The following is a 17,883-nucleotide window of genomic DNA, read 5'->3' as shown; positions in this document are numbered from 1 at the left end:
CACAGGATGGCCGAGCAGTGATAGTTGTACATTTCCATCACTTGTTGTGTTGATTTCATCATGTCCATTAGGTGATGTTTTTCACTATAGAATCATATTGCAAATGCACGTGCATTGTTGTGCAACTGGTAACCCAAAAATTAAAATATGGTTGTAAATGCATTTACCGGTCATTCTGATATTAATGCTCGCTATGGGAACACAGGATGGCCGGGCAGTGATAGTTGTACATTTCCATCACTCGTTGTGTTGATTTCATCATGTCCATTAGGTGATGTTTTTACACTATAGAATCATATTGCAAGTGCGCGCGCATTTGCAATATGTTTCAATGTGCATTTACCATATGAAATTTGACATGCTCAAAAATGCAAAATTGACTGGTCTGATGGACACAGGATGGCCGAGCAGTGATAGTTGTACATTTCCATCACTCGTTGTGTTGATTTCATCATGTCCATTAGGTGATGTTTTTACACTATAGAATCATATTGCAAGTGCGCGCGCATTTGCAATATGTTTCAATGTGCATTTACCATATGAAATTTGACATGCTCAAAAATGCAAAATTGACTGGTCTGATGGACACAGGATGGCCGAGCAGTGATAGTTGTACATTTCCATCACTCGTTGTGTTGATTTCATCATGTCCATTAGGTGATGTTTTTCACTATAGAATCATATTGCAAATGCACGTGCATTGTTGTGCAACTGGTAACCCAAAAATAAAAATATGGTTGTAAATGCATTTACCGGTCATTCTGATATTAATGCTCGCTATGGGAACACAGGATGGCCGGGCAGTGATAGTTGTACATTTCCATCACTCGTTGTGTTGATTTCATCATGTCCATTAGGTGATGTTTTTACACTATAGAATCATATTGCAAGTGCGCGCGCATTTGCAATATGTTTCAATGTGCATTTACCATATGAAATTTGACATGCTCAAAAATGCTAAATTGACTGGTCTGATGGACACAGGATGGCCGAGCAGTGATAGTTGTACATTTCCATCACTCGTTGTGTTGATTTCATCATGTCCATTAGGTGATGTTTTTACACTATAGAATCATATTGCAAGTGCGCGCGCATTTGCAATATGTTTCAATGTGCATTTACCATATGAAATTTGACATGCTCAAAAATGCAAAATTGACTGGTCTGATGAACACAGGATGGCTGAGCAGTGATAGTTGTACATTTCCATCACTCGTTGTGTTGATTTCATCATGTCCATTAGGTGATGTTTTTACACTATAGAATCATATTGCAAGTGCGCGCGCATTTGCAATATGTTTCAATGTGCATTTACCATATGAAATTTGACATGCTCAAAAATGCAAAATTGACTGGTCTGATGAACACAGGATGGCTGAGCAGTGATAGTTGTACATTTCCATCACTCGTTGTGTTGATTTCATCATGTCCATTTGTTTATGTTTTCTCACTTTTGCAAAGTCACTGTGCATTTGCAATATGGTTCAATGGGCAGGTACCATCACGAATTTGTCATGCTATAAAAATCCTGCAGGAATGTGAAATTGACTGGCCCGATGAACTCGGGATAGCTGGGCAGTGATTCTGGTTCATCTCCATGGCTCGTTAGGGTTGATTTCAGAATGTCACTTTTGGTGATGGTCCCTCTCCGTTTAAACATATTGCTAATGTACAAAAGTCAACTAGCAAGTCAGTGTCCATCAGTCAATTAGATGTCATTTTGACACCAAACTGATACCAATTGACACCAAACCCACTTTTTCCAACTCATTTAGAAGCCAACTATCATATATGTCAGAGCAGGCCCATAATTCACAGCGCCTTTAGTTTAAAACATAATAAAACGTAAAACACATAGTTACGTTCTAGCTGCGGGTCCAGGTCAGACATTATGTGAAGGCCTATGTGAGGCGACCCCGAATCCCGAGTTTCGGCTCGATAGGTCCTTCGGTGCCCGAGTAAAACCCTAATTGGTGCTGAAAATCCACTTTTTTCCATGCCTTGCTATGGGGTCCTTGAATGAGCTATCGGACCGAAACGTTGGGGTCCGTCTCTATGGGCCGAGCCGGTTCCAATGCACCTAGTCTTGTGTCTCTGAGACTTTTCTAAATGTCGCCATTTTCGTAATGGTCAAAATGAATTGAAATCATTGCAAATGTACGAGGCTATTTCTCGGTCCGAGAACCTTCTAGAGCCACCTAACTCACCACGCACTATCGACCCGAGGTCTAGAACAGGTTTCTAAAGTTTCGGAACTCTAGGTCTGACGGTTCTTTTTAGCTCGAACGAAGCTAACTATTGGAGGCACTGTCTGTCTCTACAACCCCCAATACGTCCCTCCTTCCAAGTTGTGTGTCTGTGTGATTTAGTTTTCCTTTGAAATTTTATGGGAAAAATGACTGATTTACAGTTCATGGGGGTTGCCTAATCACACATATGAAGTTTTGGACAGATCTGACTTTTTTAACCCCTCGAAACAGCCCCTGAGACACCAATTAAGGCACTTCCGGTTGGCACAGGAAGCTATAAGTAAACCCATGTCTTGATTGACATAGAAACTTACAGAATCCTGAGTTTTAAGTCCTTACGTTAAGAATTGACTGATTTACACAGGGTTGAATGCACTATGTCTATCAAACTGCAGGCAGGTAATGGAAAAACACTTTTAGGGTGATTTTAACCACTTCCGGTTGGTCCAGGAAGCCTAGAATCAACACAGGTAGACCTTATACTGGCCTGATGGACTGTTACCAAAGACAGGTTCATACGGCATTCATAACCCATATAGACTTCAGGTTGAATTTAGGGGTAAAGGCAATGTATTCCTATGGGGAGAGAAGTCAATGCAAACTCTTTGAAGTAAACACCTTCTTTTAACTATTAAGGGTTAATGCCACACGGTCAAGGTTAGGCTTGCACGGATCGGAAGGACCTTAGGAACGTACCTGAGGTCGAATTGTGCTTCTCACCCTAACGGTTCTCTCACTGTCACCCAAAAGCAAATGACATTGAGGGCCAGCCTTCCTTTGCGCCTTCTTTTTTTTTCAAGGTCGCTGCACTCAGAGCGAGCTACGGTCAAGCGGGGCGTCTCGTTGAACTCTGCACAGCCTGGAGACTATGGTGATGCCATTTTTTGTGTTGATTTCAGAATGCCATTTTGGTGATGGTCCCTCTCCGTTTAAACATATTGCTAATGTACAAAAGTCAACTAGCAAGTCAGTGTCCACCAGTCAATTAGATGTCATTCTGACACCAAACTGATACCAATTGACACCAAACCCACTTTTTCCAACTCATTTAGAAGCCAACTATCACATATGTCAGAGCAGGCCCATAATTCACAGCGCCATTAGTTTAAAACATAATAAAAACGTAAAACACATAGTTACGTTCTAGCTGCGGGTCCAGGTCAGACATTATGTGAAGGCCTATGTGAGGCGACCCCGAATCCCGAGTTTCGGCTCGATAGGTCCTTCGGTGCCCGAGTAAAACCCTAATTGGTGCTGAAAATCCACTTTTTTCCATGCCTTGCTATGGGGTCCTTGAATGAGCTATCGGACCGAAACGTTGGGGTCCGTCTCTATGGGCCGAGCCGGTTCCAATGCACCTAGTCTTGTGTCTCTGAGACTTCTCTAAATGTCGCCATTTTCGTAATGGTCAAAATGAATTGAAATCATTGCAAATGTACGAGGCTATTTCTCGGTCCGAGAACCTTCTAGAGCCACCTAACTCACCACGCACTATCGACCCGAGGTCTAGAACAGGTTTCTAAAGTTTCGGAACTCTAGGTCTGACGGTTCTTTTAGCTCGAACAAAGCTAACTATTGGAGGCACTGTCTGTCTCTACAAACCCCAATACGTCCCTCCTTCCAAGTTGTGTGTCTGTGTGATTTAGTTTTCCTTTGAAATTTTATGGGAAAAATGACTGATTTACAGTTCATGGGGGTTGCCTAATCACACATATGAAGTTTTGGACAGATCTGACTTTTTTAACCCCTCGAAACAGCCCCTGAGACACCAATTAAGGCACTTCCGGTTGTCACAGGAAGCTATAAGTCAACACATATCCTCACTGGGCTATGCTTTTACAGAATCCTGAGTTTTAAGTCCTTACGTTAAGAATTGACTGATTTACACAGGGTTGAATGCACTATGTCTATCAAACTGCAGGCAGGTAATGGAAAAACACTTTTAGGGTGATTTTAACCACTTCCGGTTGGTCCAGGAAGCTTAGAATCAACACAGGTAGACCTCATACTGGCCTGATGGACTGTTACCAAAGACAGGTTCATACGGCATTCATAACCCATATAGACTTCAGGTTGAATTTAGGGGTAAAGGCAATGTATTCCTATGGGGAGAGAAATCAATGCAAACTTTTGAAGTAAACACCATCTTTTAACTATTAAGGGTTAATGCCACACTGTCAACGTTAGGCTTGCACGGATCGGAAGGACCTTAGGAACATACCTGAGGTCGAATTGTGCTTCTCACCCTAACCTAATTGTTCTCTCACTGTCACCCAAAAGCAAATGACGTTGTGGGGCAGGCTTCATTTTGGGCCTACTTTTCTAATGGTCGCTGCGCTCAGACCGAGCGAGCTACGGTCAAGCGGGATATCTCGTTGAACTCGGCACGGCCTAGACATTATGTTTATGCCATTGCCTGCTCTCTGTGTCTTTAAGAACCACACTTTTTCACTCCATCCTTGCTGTGTGTGCGTGTGAGAGCTTTTCTTTGACATCTGCTGGGAGAAATGACTGATTTACAGTTCATGAGGGTTACCTAGTCACACATATGAAGTTTTGAAAAGATCTGACCTTTTTAACCCATGGAAACTGCCACTGTGACACCATTAAAGGCACTTCCGGTTGGCACAGGAAGCTATAAATAAACTCATATCATGATTGGGGTATGCCTTTACAGAATCCCGAGTTTTAAGTCTTTACGTTAAGAACTGAGTTATTTACGGAGGGTTTAGTGAGTGTGTGTTATTTCAGAAAATCATAGAAAATCACAGAAATCTCGCAGAGCTCCGCAGCACACTTTAAAAAGATTCGTAAGAACAACCTGCAACTGGATCTGTAACCGTTGAAAAAAAAAAAACACCTATCCGTGAACATCACCAAGGTGTCGTTGTACGATTTCTCTTAAATGACGATAGATAAATGGCTGGTTCTTTTTTTTATTGACACCGGAGGCTCCTTGACTTTGACGTGAAGTGGAAAAATAATTTCTCTATTTTCATTTTGGACCTTTAATCCCAGATAAATGGCCATAACTCAAAAACCGTTGAGGCCTAGACGCCATCTTGTTCGGGGCCAACTGCCCATTATGCCGCCCCTACGCTCACCGAGTTTCGGCTTCTAAATATTTTCAGTTTTCGAGATAAGGCCCCGTCGTGAATCGTGATGTTTTGTAGCAATAGCCATATGATTGCTTATGCCCTCTTGTGGGAATTTCCGGGACATGGGAAAAATGACATAAATCTTATTATTTTTGTAAACGGAAACCGAATGTCCGACAACGTTCATTTGATGACTTCCTGGTAGGTCCGGCCCTGCCGCTCGGCCCGACGCCGTCCGCGAATTTTACAAACGATTTCGGACGTCTAGTAAGGGACCGTACATTTGCAATATGGACTTAAGGAGTCTTGTTTCGATATATTGTATTACATACATGGCAACACAGTATATGGTTTCAACAAGAACAACTCAGAGCAAAGGGTTAGGGGAAACATCTGCCTGGCTACAGCGATTCAGGGGGAGATCTTGGGGACACAGCTGGACCTCACTATCCACTAGCAGGCCTAGTAAACAACCTTTATCCTTGCACTGACCCCAAATCAAAAGTAAATATTCTATACAGTTAAAAGATAACGAACAACATTGCAATTGATTATGTGGACGGCTGTGTGGCACAGCGGTCTAAGGCACTGAAAGAAGAGTCACTACAGTTCCTGGTTTGATTCCAGGCTGTATCACATACGGTCGTGATTGGTAGTCCCATAGGGCGGTGCACAATTGGCCTAGGTAGGCCGTCATTGTAAATAAGAATTTGTTCTGAGCAGACTTGCCTAGTTAAATAAAGGTTAGTTTTTTTATTTTTAATAACCATTCAGTTCAGCATTCAGTTTGTCCACGAGTACTCAATGGCTGCATTTACACAGGGATCACAATTCTGATCTTTTGCCCAGTTATTGGCATGAGCCGATCCTATTGTTCCAAAGATCAATTAGTGGAAAGAAATCTGAATTGGGCTACCTGTGTAAACGCAGCCAGTGAGTCAGCAACAGAAACTCACTGAGGCACTACTGACACCAAGTGGACTTCACAAGTATTGTGTCTCTGGTATAACTAGAACGAAGGACTGACGGCACAAAACATCTATAAAATCTAAACGTCTCAACTTTCTGGGAATTTACATTTCAGAGACATTGTTAATGCCTTTGCATCCAGTGTGATTCGTACAGTTTAACTACATTTGTATGCAGTCACACTACCCAATAACCTTGTTTTAATATTTCCATTTATATGCCAGTTATGAAGAGGGTGATCAGTCATCTACAAACTTAAAACTGTCCATTTAGTACTGGACTCATTCAAATCGCTTTATCTAAGTAATATAACTAGCAATAGCATTTGAGAAACACATTGCTCTTTGCCTGCATGTTCAAATAGGACTACGTTCCATCAAGTCACTTGGCAGAAAGCGGTATGAAGGCTGGAACTATGGCAATGAATGACATTACAGATTGAATGTCTGGAACACCATCCCCCATATATCACTGTAAAAAATAAAGTCCTGGTCGGTCAGGGTCTATCCATGAATTCTATGAAACATGTTTCATCAGTTATTCATCTAAAAACATCCTAAAGCGACACTCCGAAATACATGGAGTCAGGAGTTCATCATCCTAATTTGCATGTGGCATTTAATGAAACAGACTGTACAAAAATATCTTGGAGCATTGACATGGAACCATTTCAGACAAGTCAAGTAATCAGGTTCTTTTTTTTTTATTCAATATGCTTAGGTTTCATTTGGACAAAAAAAATATTAACATCACTTTCCAAAACAAGTGTCTTCAACAATGCATAGCTAGACATTGTACATGGTCAGACTGGCTTTATATGGATCAAAAAGCTGTAAGTTACAAGTGTTCAACATTATACAACTGAAAATGCACAATTACCACCAACACTGGATTCTGAGAATACACCCAGTATGCAACCCACCCTATTCTCATTGCTCCTATGCTTTTGAACAAGTAAAGACATTTATGGGAGAGAAAATGTAAACTTGATGCATCAATTACAGTAAAAGCAGACAATAGAAAAGTCTAATAAAATAAAAATCGAGGTAAAAGAAGTCCAGAAACCAGAGCAGCAAAGACCATGTCAAAACTGACTGGTGACTAGAGAAAAAGCGTGATGATTAAAAACCCACATTATTCGAAGAAAATACACTGAGGCAGTTTATAGCGTCCCTCTTCTGGTGAATTGCATTTAAGGAAATCCACAACCTTTCAGTTACGAAAATGTATTTATCAAAAGTAGAAACAAAACTAAGCATGACATGACAGCAGAACTCACTCAACTTTAACGCCTCTTTTCCTTCCTATCTGACTTGCGATCCCTGTCGCCGCGAGAGGACCTCTTCCCTGACCGGCTGCCTTCAGAGGTGGTCCTCTTCCTGTCAGACTTGGAGCCCTTATCTTTGGAACCTTTGGATTCACGACCACTGCCCTTGGATGACTTGTGGCTCCTCTCAACTACTGCCTTCTTTCTCTCCCTGTCCCTCTCGGATGGCCTCCTCCTACGTTTCTTGTCCTTCCTCCCTCGGCTGCGGCTCCTGCTAGAAGAGCTGGAGGAGCTGCCACTGGAGGAGCTGCTCCTGCTGGAGGAGCCACTAGAGGAGGAGCCAGAGCTCCCACTGGACGAGGAGCCGGAGGAGCTGCTAGATGAGCTACTGCTGCTTCTACCACCACCACCTCCCTTTTTGTCCTTTGACTTCTTACGTCCCCTGCTGGCTTCCTTGCTCGGGGGCGCCAGCTCCTTGGGAGCCGCAGCATCATCCTGGGCCTGGGCAGGCTGGGCATTAATGGTCTGCTTTATGGCACCTTGATCAGCCTCTTGGCTCTGCTCGGTTGTGAGCGGCTCTGGATCCGTTCCAGTCTCCAGTAGGGGGATCTGAACCTCAGGAGCCATAGATGTTACATCAGAGACTTCCACACGAGGGTTGCACTCTGAGAGCAGGGGTGTGGCCACTTCTGTACGTGGCTCTTCATCTTCGTTTGGTTGCATATCAATGCTCTTCTCCTGGCCGTCTGACACAGCTGTGAGGTCCTGACCGTGAAGGGGCTCCTTTTCTGCCTTAACCGGTTGCTGCTCTTCGACTCCTTTCTCATTACCTACCTCCACTGGACTATCCTCAATCTTCTGATCCCCATCCCTGGCCTGCCCTTCAGCCTCCCTCACTAGTGCAGTACCCTCCATCTGCTCCCCCACATCTCTAAACTCCACTATTCTAGTGTCTTGACTGTCTTCCTCAGCCTCCTCCATCTCATCTGCTTTAGTCCCCCCCTTCTTAGACTCCTGCTCCCCGACTTTCTCTACTGGCTTTTTCTTTCTGTCCTCCTTATGTTTTACACCCTCACCCCCCTCTTCCTCCTCTATTGTTGCCTCATCTTCCTCCTCCATCTCCACATCAAACCTGTTACCTGTCACTTTGACTACCTGACCCGTGGGCTTACCCTCCTCTCGATCTTCTTTCTTCAGGTCCTTACCCAGAGCGGTGTCCCTCTGAGACTGGCGCCGAGGCCGAGCCTCCATCTTATTCAGATGTTCAGCAAATGCCTCGCGTCTCTCCTCAAACATAACTGAAAACAGGGATTTTTTTTATTTATTTTTTATATTCAGTGACACCACAATCCACACCAAGGATAGGAAGTGTATTATGGCTACTTGTTGGAGGGCAGAATAATTTGGCTAATTGCACAATTGCTTACCATTCATTTTTTTCTGAGACTCATCTAAGAGCTTCTGAGTGGCTGAGCACATCCTCCCAGGCAGAAAGAAGATGGGTGGCTTGGTCTTTGTGCGGATGTACTTGACAATTTTTGTGTTGTGCACATTCCACTCCTCTTGCTAGAATACAAAAAAGTTAATGAGCATTCAACCGTCCCATTTACATATGGGGAAAACTGTCACACACACAAAGGTTTCATTTCACGTTTGTGCAATGTTATTACAGATGAAAAGATTTTATTTTTTGGCACCAGCACAACCAATGAGGTTGAATATTGCTTTCAAGCTTCAAGAAAAGTCTTTACCAACTGAGCAAGCTCCACTTTCTGTTCCAACAGTCTCAGCTCTGTCTGCTTGGCACGCCTCTCCTCAAAGAGCTCTCGTCTTTCGCCCTCTACTTTTTTGCGCTCTTGTTCAGCTTGAATTTCCAATTTTTGTTCAATCTCAATGCGTTTCTTTTGCTGAGAAGAGATAGATCAAAAATATATATAAATTCACACATACCATTTCCCCATTAAGCAAATATTCCAAACTATATCCTAACAGCTGGAATAATTTTCACCAAGCTAGCTCGAAGACTTATTCTGTAAGGTGACTTTCATGCATTTACTGTATTAGAGTACTAGTTCACCAGTGTTAAGAGTAAACAATATTCCTACCCTATCCGTTGCCACATTAGATTCCTGCTTGAATTTCTGTAATGTTCCCATCAACAGGCCAAACATGCGTCGATTCCTATAGGGAAAAAGGACAAAACAAAGAATAACGTTTACATGATTTCTTGGAGATACACTAACTAAAGACCATTATTTCCCTAAGCATGTACAATGACATGTTACCTTTGTTTTCCCCTCTCATCCATGGTCTGATCCTGGATCAGGTCTCGACGTGTACGCTCCTTGGAGGTAGCTACTACTGATGACTGCAACACTGGCTGTGTTTGGACAAAGGCAAGTGGAGAGTTGGATTTTTTAAAACATCAAGGTAAAAGAGTCAGACAGTGTGTATAATGATGGTCTACCTTTTTGACATCGTCATCATCTTCAGCGTCGCTGTCATGGCGTGAATCTCTCCTCCCTCTCTGGTCACCGGCCAGCCTATACAACAAAGACACGAGCAACACAAGTGTGATTAACAGGCCACATCAAATAAAAACCCATTTGAATGCCACCAGGTGTAGGGCAATACCTTTTTAGGAGTGCCCACCGCCAATTAATTGACACCATAGTGACTGCAATAATCATGCAACAAGGAATGACAGCCGACTAAGTGAAAGTTGGGTTCTTGCACAAGATAAGTCTCTCTCTGGCTATCTGCCTTGTCAATATCCTCAGTGTCTGTTAGTTTCACTTGTCTGTGCATCCATTCTGTGTATGGTAACTAGCAGATCTGCACTGGTTTTAGAATCTTTTTGTTAACTACTCAACCAGGCATTCGAAAATGAGGGAAGCAAAAATGACTTCATCTTCAAAATTCTTAATCTCTTTAGAGGACATGTATGAGATCTGTCAATTTTATTTTGCTGGATTAATCCCTAAAACATTCTAACACACTGCGAGCCAGTACCAGTTGATCAATTGTTGCAACCGAGAGAGCAAGCTCAAGACAGAGTGGACAGGCAGAGTAAGGAGATTATGCAATTGAAAGACAACTTGAACCAACCTCCCTGCATACCCAGTGTGATTTATAGAGGATATTTACATGTTCTGACAACGCAATGTTTTAAATTTGTCTAATTTATAAAACAAAATTTAAAAACATTTTCCCACACGCTGCAGATGGCTGTATCGATCCACTAATACAGCAGTAGTAAAGGCCCAGCGCACTAGCATTACATTTGTCAAAGAAAAATCCCTGCACTGCAGACTGCTATATCAGTCAGTTATTATTAATAATAACACTAACAACTACTTTTTAAATGTAACCTTTATTTAACTAGGCAAGTCAGTAATAAGAACAAATTCTTATTAAGAATAAATGCCAAAACCGGACAATGCTGGGTCAATTGTGCACCGCTCTATGGGACTCCCTACAGCCTGGATTCCTAATACAAGAAGGCCCATTGAGTATTGTTTTTATATACATTTTTATTACGATTTTTTCCAGGGGGTGTTGTAACACCCCTACTTTCCATGACTATGGACTCATCTCCACTACATCTGGAAATGGGCTAGATCTACAGATTACTCTTACCTCAGGAGGGCCCCTTCAATATCCCTCTGTTTCACTGGGGGTCCTCCTGGTCCACCGCTGATGTCGGAGAGTCCACGCCTGCAGACAAATACAAAATAAAGCTCAATGAATTACAAACATCACACATACTGTTGGAGATAAAGCCTAAATATTAAATATGTTTTACCTCAACAAGTTGATTCCTCGCCCCCTACCTCCTCCAACACCTGGGATGGTTGGCCGTCTAACTTGGCCGGGTCTGTAAGGAAAGCAGAGAAATTACATAACGTTACATTTAACATAGATGACCAGAGCTAGCTGTAACTATCATTGTTTTTAGAAAAACGTAGCCAACGTTACATAGGGGGCAGGGTTGGAGGTATAGAATAAAAACGATAAATAAATCAATGTGGCATAGCTAACTACTGTTACTTCAAGTAACGTTAGTTACTCTGACTAGTCTGGAAATTAAACTGAATCGAAACTAGCCAGCCAAAGGACACTAGCGAGCAACAACAGAGTAGCTAGCCAACTTGCTAACTTTACCAGTTGAACAATATATGGACATAACGTTAGAGAAGTAAAAAACAGTAACGATAGTTACCAAACTATAGTAATTGCACAAGTATTTGTAATTGCAGCTAGCTAGCCAAGTAGCACACGGCCGATTCCATTCGTCAGCACAGGCACGCAACCAAGCGGCTAGCTGGTTATGCACGAGAATGGGAGATGCCATTTTTATCGTGGGATTGGCATTTGTTGCTAGCTATTCAGCATAGTTAGCTAGAGGACGAACGAATGCTGAAAGGGTTATTACAATTTAAGTTTTAAAATGCCTTTTTGTCATACCTCAATTCATTAGGATCCCGACCAGTTAATTTACGAATATTATCGTCTACATTTTTCAAACTCTCTTTCGCTTTCTCAAGCTGGGCTTGCAAAGATCCCACTGCCACCGCCATCTTAGCTACAGTAACTGCCTTTCCTCGCGGGCACGCCAGCTAAGTGTTGGTCGCTCGTCGCAAAGCATCACTGGGTGATAAGCGCGTTTCACTATCTTGATTGACAACTCAACAGCCCAATCGACAACTTCGTAATCTAAACGCACACGGCCATAAATTGTAAGCTTTTTCCAGTCAACAACGTCCATTAGTTTGTTGATGAATGAATGATTTTGATAATGACAAATAATTTGGTTGTTTTGGTCCTAGAGATACAGAACAGTGGAGCCTAAAATATATGGTAACAGTCACTAAAACACTAATTCAGAATAAAAGGATGTGCAATGTCTTTATGGCAGTTTTCCTTGATGGCACAGAGCAGTGGTGGGCTTGTAGAGATGCAAGTGTAACCGATGTGAAATGGCTAGCTAGTTAGCGGTGGTGCCAGCTATTAGCGTTTTAATCGGTGATTTCACTCACTCTGAGACCTTGAAGTAGTGGTTCCCCTTGCTCTGCAAGGGCCCCGTTAGTGACTGTGGTTGATGTGTGCAGAGGGTCCCTGGTTCGAGCCCAGGTTGGGGCGAGGAGAGGGACGGAAGCTATACTGTTACATTGATGCTGTTGACCCGAATCACTGGTTGCTGTGGAAAAGGGAGGTGAGTGTAACCGATGTGAAATGGCTAGCTAGTTAGCGGTGGTGCGTTTCAATCGGTGACATCACTCTCTTTGAGACCTTGAAGTAGTGGTTCCCCTTGCCTTGCTAGGTAACGATGCTTCGAGGGTGACTGTTGATGTGTGCAGAGGGTCCCTGGTTCAAGCCCAGATTGGGGCGAGGGAAGGAAGCTGTACTGTTACACAAGCCACAACAATTGTGAAAGCAAACTTTTTATTTAACTCCAGCAATAGCATAAACTGAACACAAACTGTAATAGAAACAAATAAACTGTCTAATTGCACCAGGTAGCCTAGCAGTTAAGAGCATTGGACCAGTAACCAAAAGTCGCTGGTTTGAATGCTGAGCAGACTAAGTTAAAAATATGCTTATGTGCCCTTAAGTAAGGTACTTTACCCTAATTGCTTCTGTAAGTCACTCTGGATAAGAGTGTTTGCTAAATGCCAAATCTATTGGGTCAAATGTTCTCCATAAGACTCATTGGAGCATGGTGATGGGTTCATAGAGCTTCAGCTCATGGGGTGATGAGTTCCAGCCTGATCGTGGATTTCATCAACCCGTTTAGTCCTCCTTATCGGCCAAGTCGTTTTGATCAAAGTACCTATGTAAAAAAAAAAGAAAATTTAAACATGAGCAATCAAATGACACTATTTCCTGGCTATGAGTTTGTGAAGTCAAATAAACTTACCTAGCAACAAGGCAGATCATCAAGTTGAGAGGAGACAACCTTTCATCTTCTTGGTGTTCCTGTAATGGGAAAGAAAGAAACAAAATAATTACTATAATATACTCTGTTCATCATTATCAAATATTATCATGCAAACATTTGAGCATCTAACATTAATGTAGTTACATTTTAATTCTCCATAAGGAAGTTGGTTTGCAACCTTTCATCTCAACATTAATACAAGGCACTATATCACCCTACCAGATTGGTCCGCACTTCAGAACTCCGTCTGGCCAGCTGTCTTATTAGAGAATGTGCTTCAGGGAGGAGAGGTTTCTCAAGGCAAGCCAGCAGTGCATACTGCCATCTTCCCTAGAGAAGTTGAGCACATATTAGCCACGAAAGCATTAAAAAAGGCACAAACTCTGTATTGATAATATTAAAGAAACTGAACTCACTAACTGTGGGACAAACTCTCTCTCTTCAAACCAGTTTATCAAGTACTCCAAAACTGCAGAGACTGTGGCCTAGAAGGGAATAATAATTTAGAGTGTCAAACAAGTATTGTCATTTAGGTAATGAAAGAAAGCATCAATTGATGAGAAATTAGTGTAGTAAGTATCATGCCAATGCTGCGAAAACATTCACCTGATTTAACCTGCTCACTATGCTAAGGAAAGGTGGGAAACCAACCTGGTGAAACAGGTGGGTAAATGTCAAACATGATTCATGTCCATTTTTACACAGAAATCCTGCAAGATGCATCACTTAAATATTTCCTCTGTGGTCTATATACAGTTACCTTCACATAATCAAGGCCTGGATCTTCAGTAACATGGTCAGTTGGAGGAGAGTTCAGATAAACATTTTCACCCAGGCAGAACTTTTTCCATTGTTCCTCTGCATCCTGTTTTGGCTAGATACATAACACGTACTGTAAGGTTGCTGTATTTTACAATTCACTTTTCCAACAACAACAAAAATCATCCTCATACTTACCATTAACACATTGTCATCTAAAGCTTGACCACTCCAGTGTAGTCTGTGCTTACTGATACTCTGCAAGTAGTAAAACATTATCAGAATAAGTCACTTCAAAACAAAGCAACAAACAACTCTAAAGGGTAGTCAAATCTATGGTTACCCGTCTTATTTCTGAGAAGTTGGTGACTTGCTCTCGCTGCCATTTTAAACTTGGTGAAAATCCTTGTGGAGCAGCTTGGCAACCCATGAGCTACCAAATAGAAGATTTGAGAGGAAATTATACAGACAGACTCTCTCACACTCTCTCCCCTTTATACATGTTTTATTTACTTATTTTATTAGGCAAGTCAGATAAGAACAAATTCTTATTTACAATGATGTCCTACACCGGCCAAACCTGAACGGTGCTGGGGCAATTGTGTCCCTCCCTATGGGACACAGCCTGGATTCGAATCAGCGTGTATGTAGTGACGGCTCTAGCACTGAGATGCAGTGCCTTAGACCGCAGTGCCCCCCGGGAGCCCAAAAAATATCTGCGTTGGCTGGGAAAAATCAAGACCGTAGGCTACATTTAATTTGTGTCAGTGTGGTGAAACTTACCGACACATTCACTGTCTGTTTCTTTCTCAATTTCTTTGGATCAATCTTAGCCACCACAACATCTGGACAGAGAGACGCCTCTAATCTGAAAATGAGAAAGGCAGTGTTGTTTTTACTTACGTGAATGCGTGTTTCCTGATCATATGCGTGAAAAAAATATCAAAAGACAGAGCTGAGGGACTTACTGAACCTGCCTCAAATATTCCTGGGGATTTCTTGGAGGCTCGTTAAGATTGACGTCTTCCCCCGTTTCAATGCCGCATGTTTCCACAGGCAGAAGCCTTGGCATTAGTTCCTCCGCGTCAGATTTCATGATGATGCTGCAAACCTTATGGTCAGTGTCAGACTGATACAATGTTAAATTAACCAATGACCGTTGCACTTACTATTGTACTTCTTAAAATACCACTTTATAAAGGTTGTTATGTTGGATAACGACACAAGTCTCACATCAAAACAAACGTTGTCGCCATCTTGTTCGACTTTCGAATCAATCATGACGCATATAGAACGCGCCCGTTGTCATGGAGATTTAAAGAAGATGCTGCACCTGTATTTTGCATTCTAAGTTCCACAGGTCAAAGTCGAAAATAGAATGTTCCACATATTTGTTTCTAACAAAATCTACTACGCCATAATGACTATACGAATAGTTTAAATCACTTGAAGGGAGATAGTTATAAAATCATTGGTTGTTTGTGTTTCTTAATGATCAGCTCTTAATACTGTAATGACCTGACTAGATCATAAATGAACAATTGTCCAGACAGAGGCTTGAGTTTGCGAATTGACGGTTTATTAAACCAACTTTACACAGGCTACTGTTTGGGCCGTAGCACACGCCAAATAGGTGACAGATAACCCACAAGCCAATCGTGACCTTCTCTTGTGAAGCCCAGACGTAAGAGAGAGAGAACAAAGGCTGAACCTGGTCTTAACTTCCAATGCTCCACCCCCCTGCCCAATCCCCCTCCACGCCACTCCGCCAACCACCAGGATGCCCGGCATCAGAACATTCCAGGCATTCCCGTGATTGGCAGATAGCAGGTTGATTGACATGTCGGACCCCGCGAACACCGGGTACTGGTCAGTACAACACAACCACATAACACACAGCTGTCTGTGCGGGTCGCTACAATACAATTAAATTGGTATCTTGTTACAAATTAATCATTACCCCTCAGTTACATTGTATCTTGAATCCCTCATTTAGCTATTGAAACGTCTATACTTGTTGAGATGTGACATCAACAGCTTGAAGGCACTGTCAATTTGACACTATGGAATTCAATGCAACCTGGCTGTTCATCTCAAGGACTGCTTTAGTCAGGTTTTACATTACTGGACTTTCCAACATAAATATGGCTATTTCAACGATATACCTTTGGACATTTACTATTTGCATTTTTCCAACTCTAACTTGGGGATTATGAAAGTAAGTGCAGCCATGGCCAAAAGTTTTGAGAATGACACAAATATAAATTTTCACAAAGTTTGCTGCTTCAGTGTCTTAGATATTTTTGTCAGATGTTACTATGGAATACTGAAGTATAATTTCAAGCATTTCATAAGTGTCAAAGGCTTTTATTGACAATTACATGACGTTGATGCAAAGAGTCAATATTTGCAGTGTTGACCCTTCTTTTTCAAGACCTCGCATGCTGTCAATTAACTTCTGGGCCACAACCGGACTAATGGCAGCCCATTCTTGCATAATCAATGCAGTGGAGTTTGTCAGAATTTGTGGGTTTCTGTTTGTCCACAAGATCTCCATGGGATTAAGGTCTGGGGAATTTCCTGGCCATGGACACAAAATATCAATGTTTTGTTCCTCGACTGACTTAGCTATCACTTTTACCTTATGGCAAGGTGCTCCATCATTCAGGAAAAGGCATTGTTCGTCACCAAACTGTTCCTGGATGATTGGGAGACGTTGCTCTCGGAGGATGTGCTGGTACCAATCTTTATTCATGTCTATTTTCTTAGGCAAAATTGTGAGTGAGCCCACTCCCTTGGCTGAGAAGCAACCCCACACATGAATGGTCTCAGGATGCTTTACTGTTGGCAGAACAAAGGACTGATTGTAGCGCTCACCTTGTCTTCTCCGGACAAGCTGTTTTCTGGATGCCCCAAACAATCGGAAAGGGGATTCATCAGAGAAAATGACTTTACCCCAGTCCTCAGCAGTCCAATCTCTGTACCTTTTGCAGAATATCAGTCTGTCCCTGATGTTTTTTCCTGGAGAGAAGTGGCTTCTTTGCTGCCCTCCTTGACACCAGGCCATCCTCCAAAATTCTTTGCCTCACTGTGCATGCAGATGCACTCACACCTCCCTGCTGCCATTCATGAGCAAGCTCTGTACTGGTGCTTCCCCGATCCCGCAGCTGAATCAACTTTAGGAGACGGTCCTGGCGCTTGCTGGCCTTTCTTGGGCGCTCTGAAGCCTTCTTCACAACAATTGAACCGCTCTCCTTGAAGTACTTGATAATCCGATAAATGGTTGATTTAGAGGCATTCTTACTGGCAGCAATATCCTTGCCTGTTTAGCCCTTTTTGTGTAAAGCAGTGATGACGGCACGTGTTTCCTTGCAGGTAACCATGGTTGACAAAGGAATAACAATGATTCCAAGCACCACTTTCCTTTTGAATCTTCCAGTCTGTTATTCAAACTCAATCAGCATGACAGAGTGATCTTCAGCCTTGTCCTCGTCAACACTCACACCTGTGTTAACGAGAGAATCACTGACATGATGTCAGCTGGTCCTTTTGTGGCAGGGCTGAAATGCAGTGGAAATATTTTGGGGGGATTCAGTTCAT

General features: G+C 42.4%; 2 protein-coding genes across 3 annotated transcripts; both read right to left on the bottom strand.

Moving 5' to 3' along the window:
- Positions 1-7,003: 7,003 nt before the first annotated feature.
- On the bottom strand, positions 7,004-12,218 carry LOC118362698 (pinin-like). The gene is made up of 9 exons (XM_035743252.2): positions 12,051-12,218; positions 11,389-11,460; positions 11,223-11,300; positions 10,051-10,126; positions 9,869-9,963; positions 9,689-9,764; positions 9,335-9,490; positions 9,011-9,149; positions 7,004-8,881 (listed from the first exon to the last, which is right to left on the bottom strand). The coding sequence occupies exons 1-9, from the start codon at positions 12,161-12,163 to the stop codon at positions 7,602-7,604; spliced, it is 2,085 nt and encodes a 694-aa protein (XP_035599145.1). The 5' UTR covers positions 12,164-12,218; the 3' UTR covers positions 7,004-7,601.
- A 793-nt stretch (positions 12,219-13,011) lies between these two features.
- Positions 13,012-15,560, bottom strand: LOC118362697 (gem-associated protein 2-like). 2 transcript variants are annotated; one of them, XM_035743250.2, is made up of 10 exons: positions 15,252-15,560; positions 15,067-15,151; positions 14,627-14,716; positions 14,482-14,541; positions 14,285-14,398; positions 14,131-14,175; positions 13,941-14,009; positions 13,744-13,854; positions 13,504-13,562; positions 13,012-13,416 (listed from the first exon to the last, which is right to left on the bottom strand). In XM_035743250.2, exons 1-10 carry the CDS (start codon positions 15,377-15,379, stop codon positions 13,377-13,379), a joined length of 801 nt encoding a protein of 266 aa, XP_035599143.1. In that variant the 5' UTR covers positions 15,380-15,560; the 3' UTR covers positions 13,012-13,376. The 2 variants fall into 2 exon arrangements, with proteins under 2 accessions (XP_035599143.1, XP_035599144.1); XM_035743251.2 differs by having other exon boundaries at positions 15,261-15,560.
- Between the last annotated feature and the right edge of the window lie 2,323 nt (positions 15,561-17,883).

The sequence above is a fragment of the Oncorhynchus keta genome, chromosome 29, assembly GCF_023373465.1.
Source record: "Oncorhynchus keta strain PuntledgeMale-10-30-2019 chromosome 29, Oket_V2, whole genome shotgun sequence".
NCBI lineage: Eukaryota > Metazoa > Chordata > Actinopteri > Salmoniformes > Salmonidae > Oncorhynchus > Oncorhynchus keta.
This window is presented reverse-complemented; position numbering and strand designations above follow the sequence as displayed.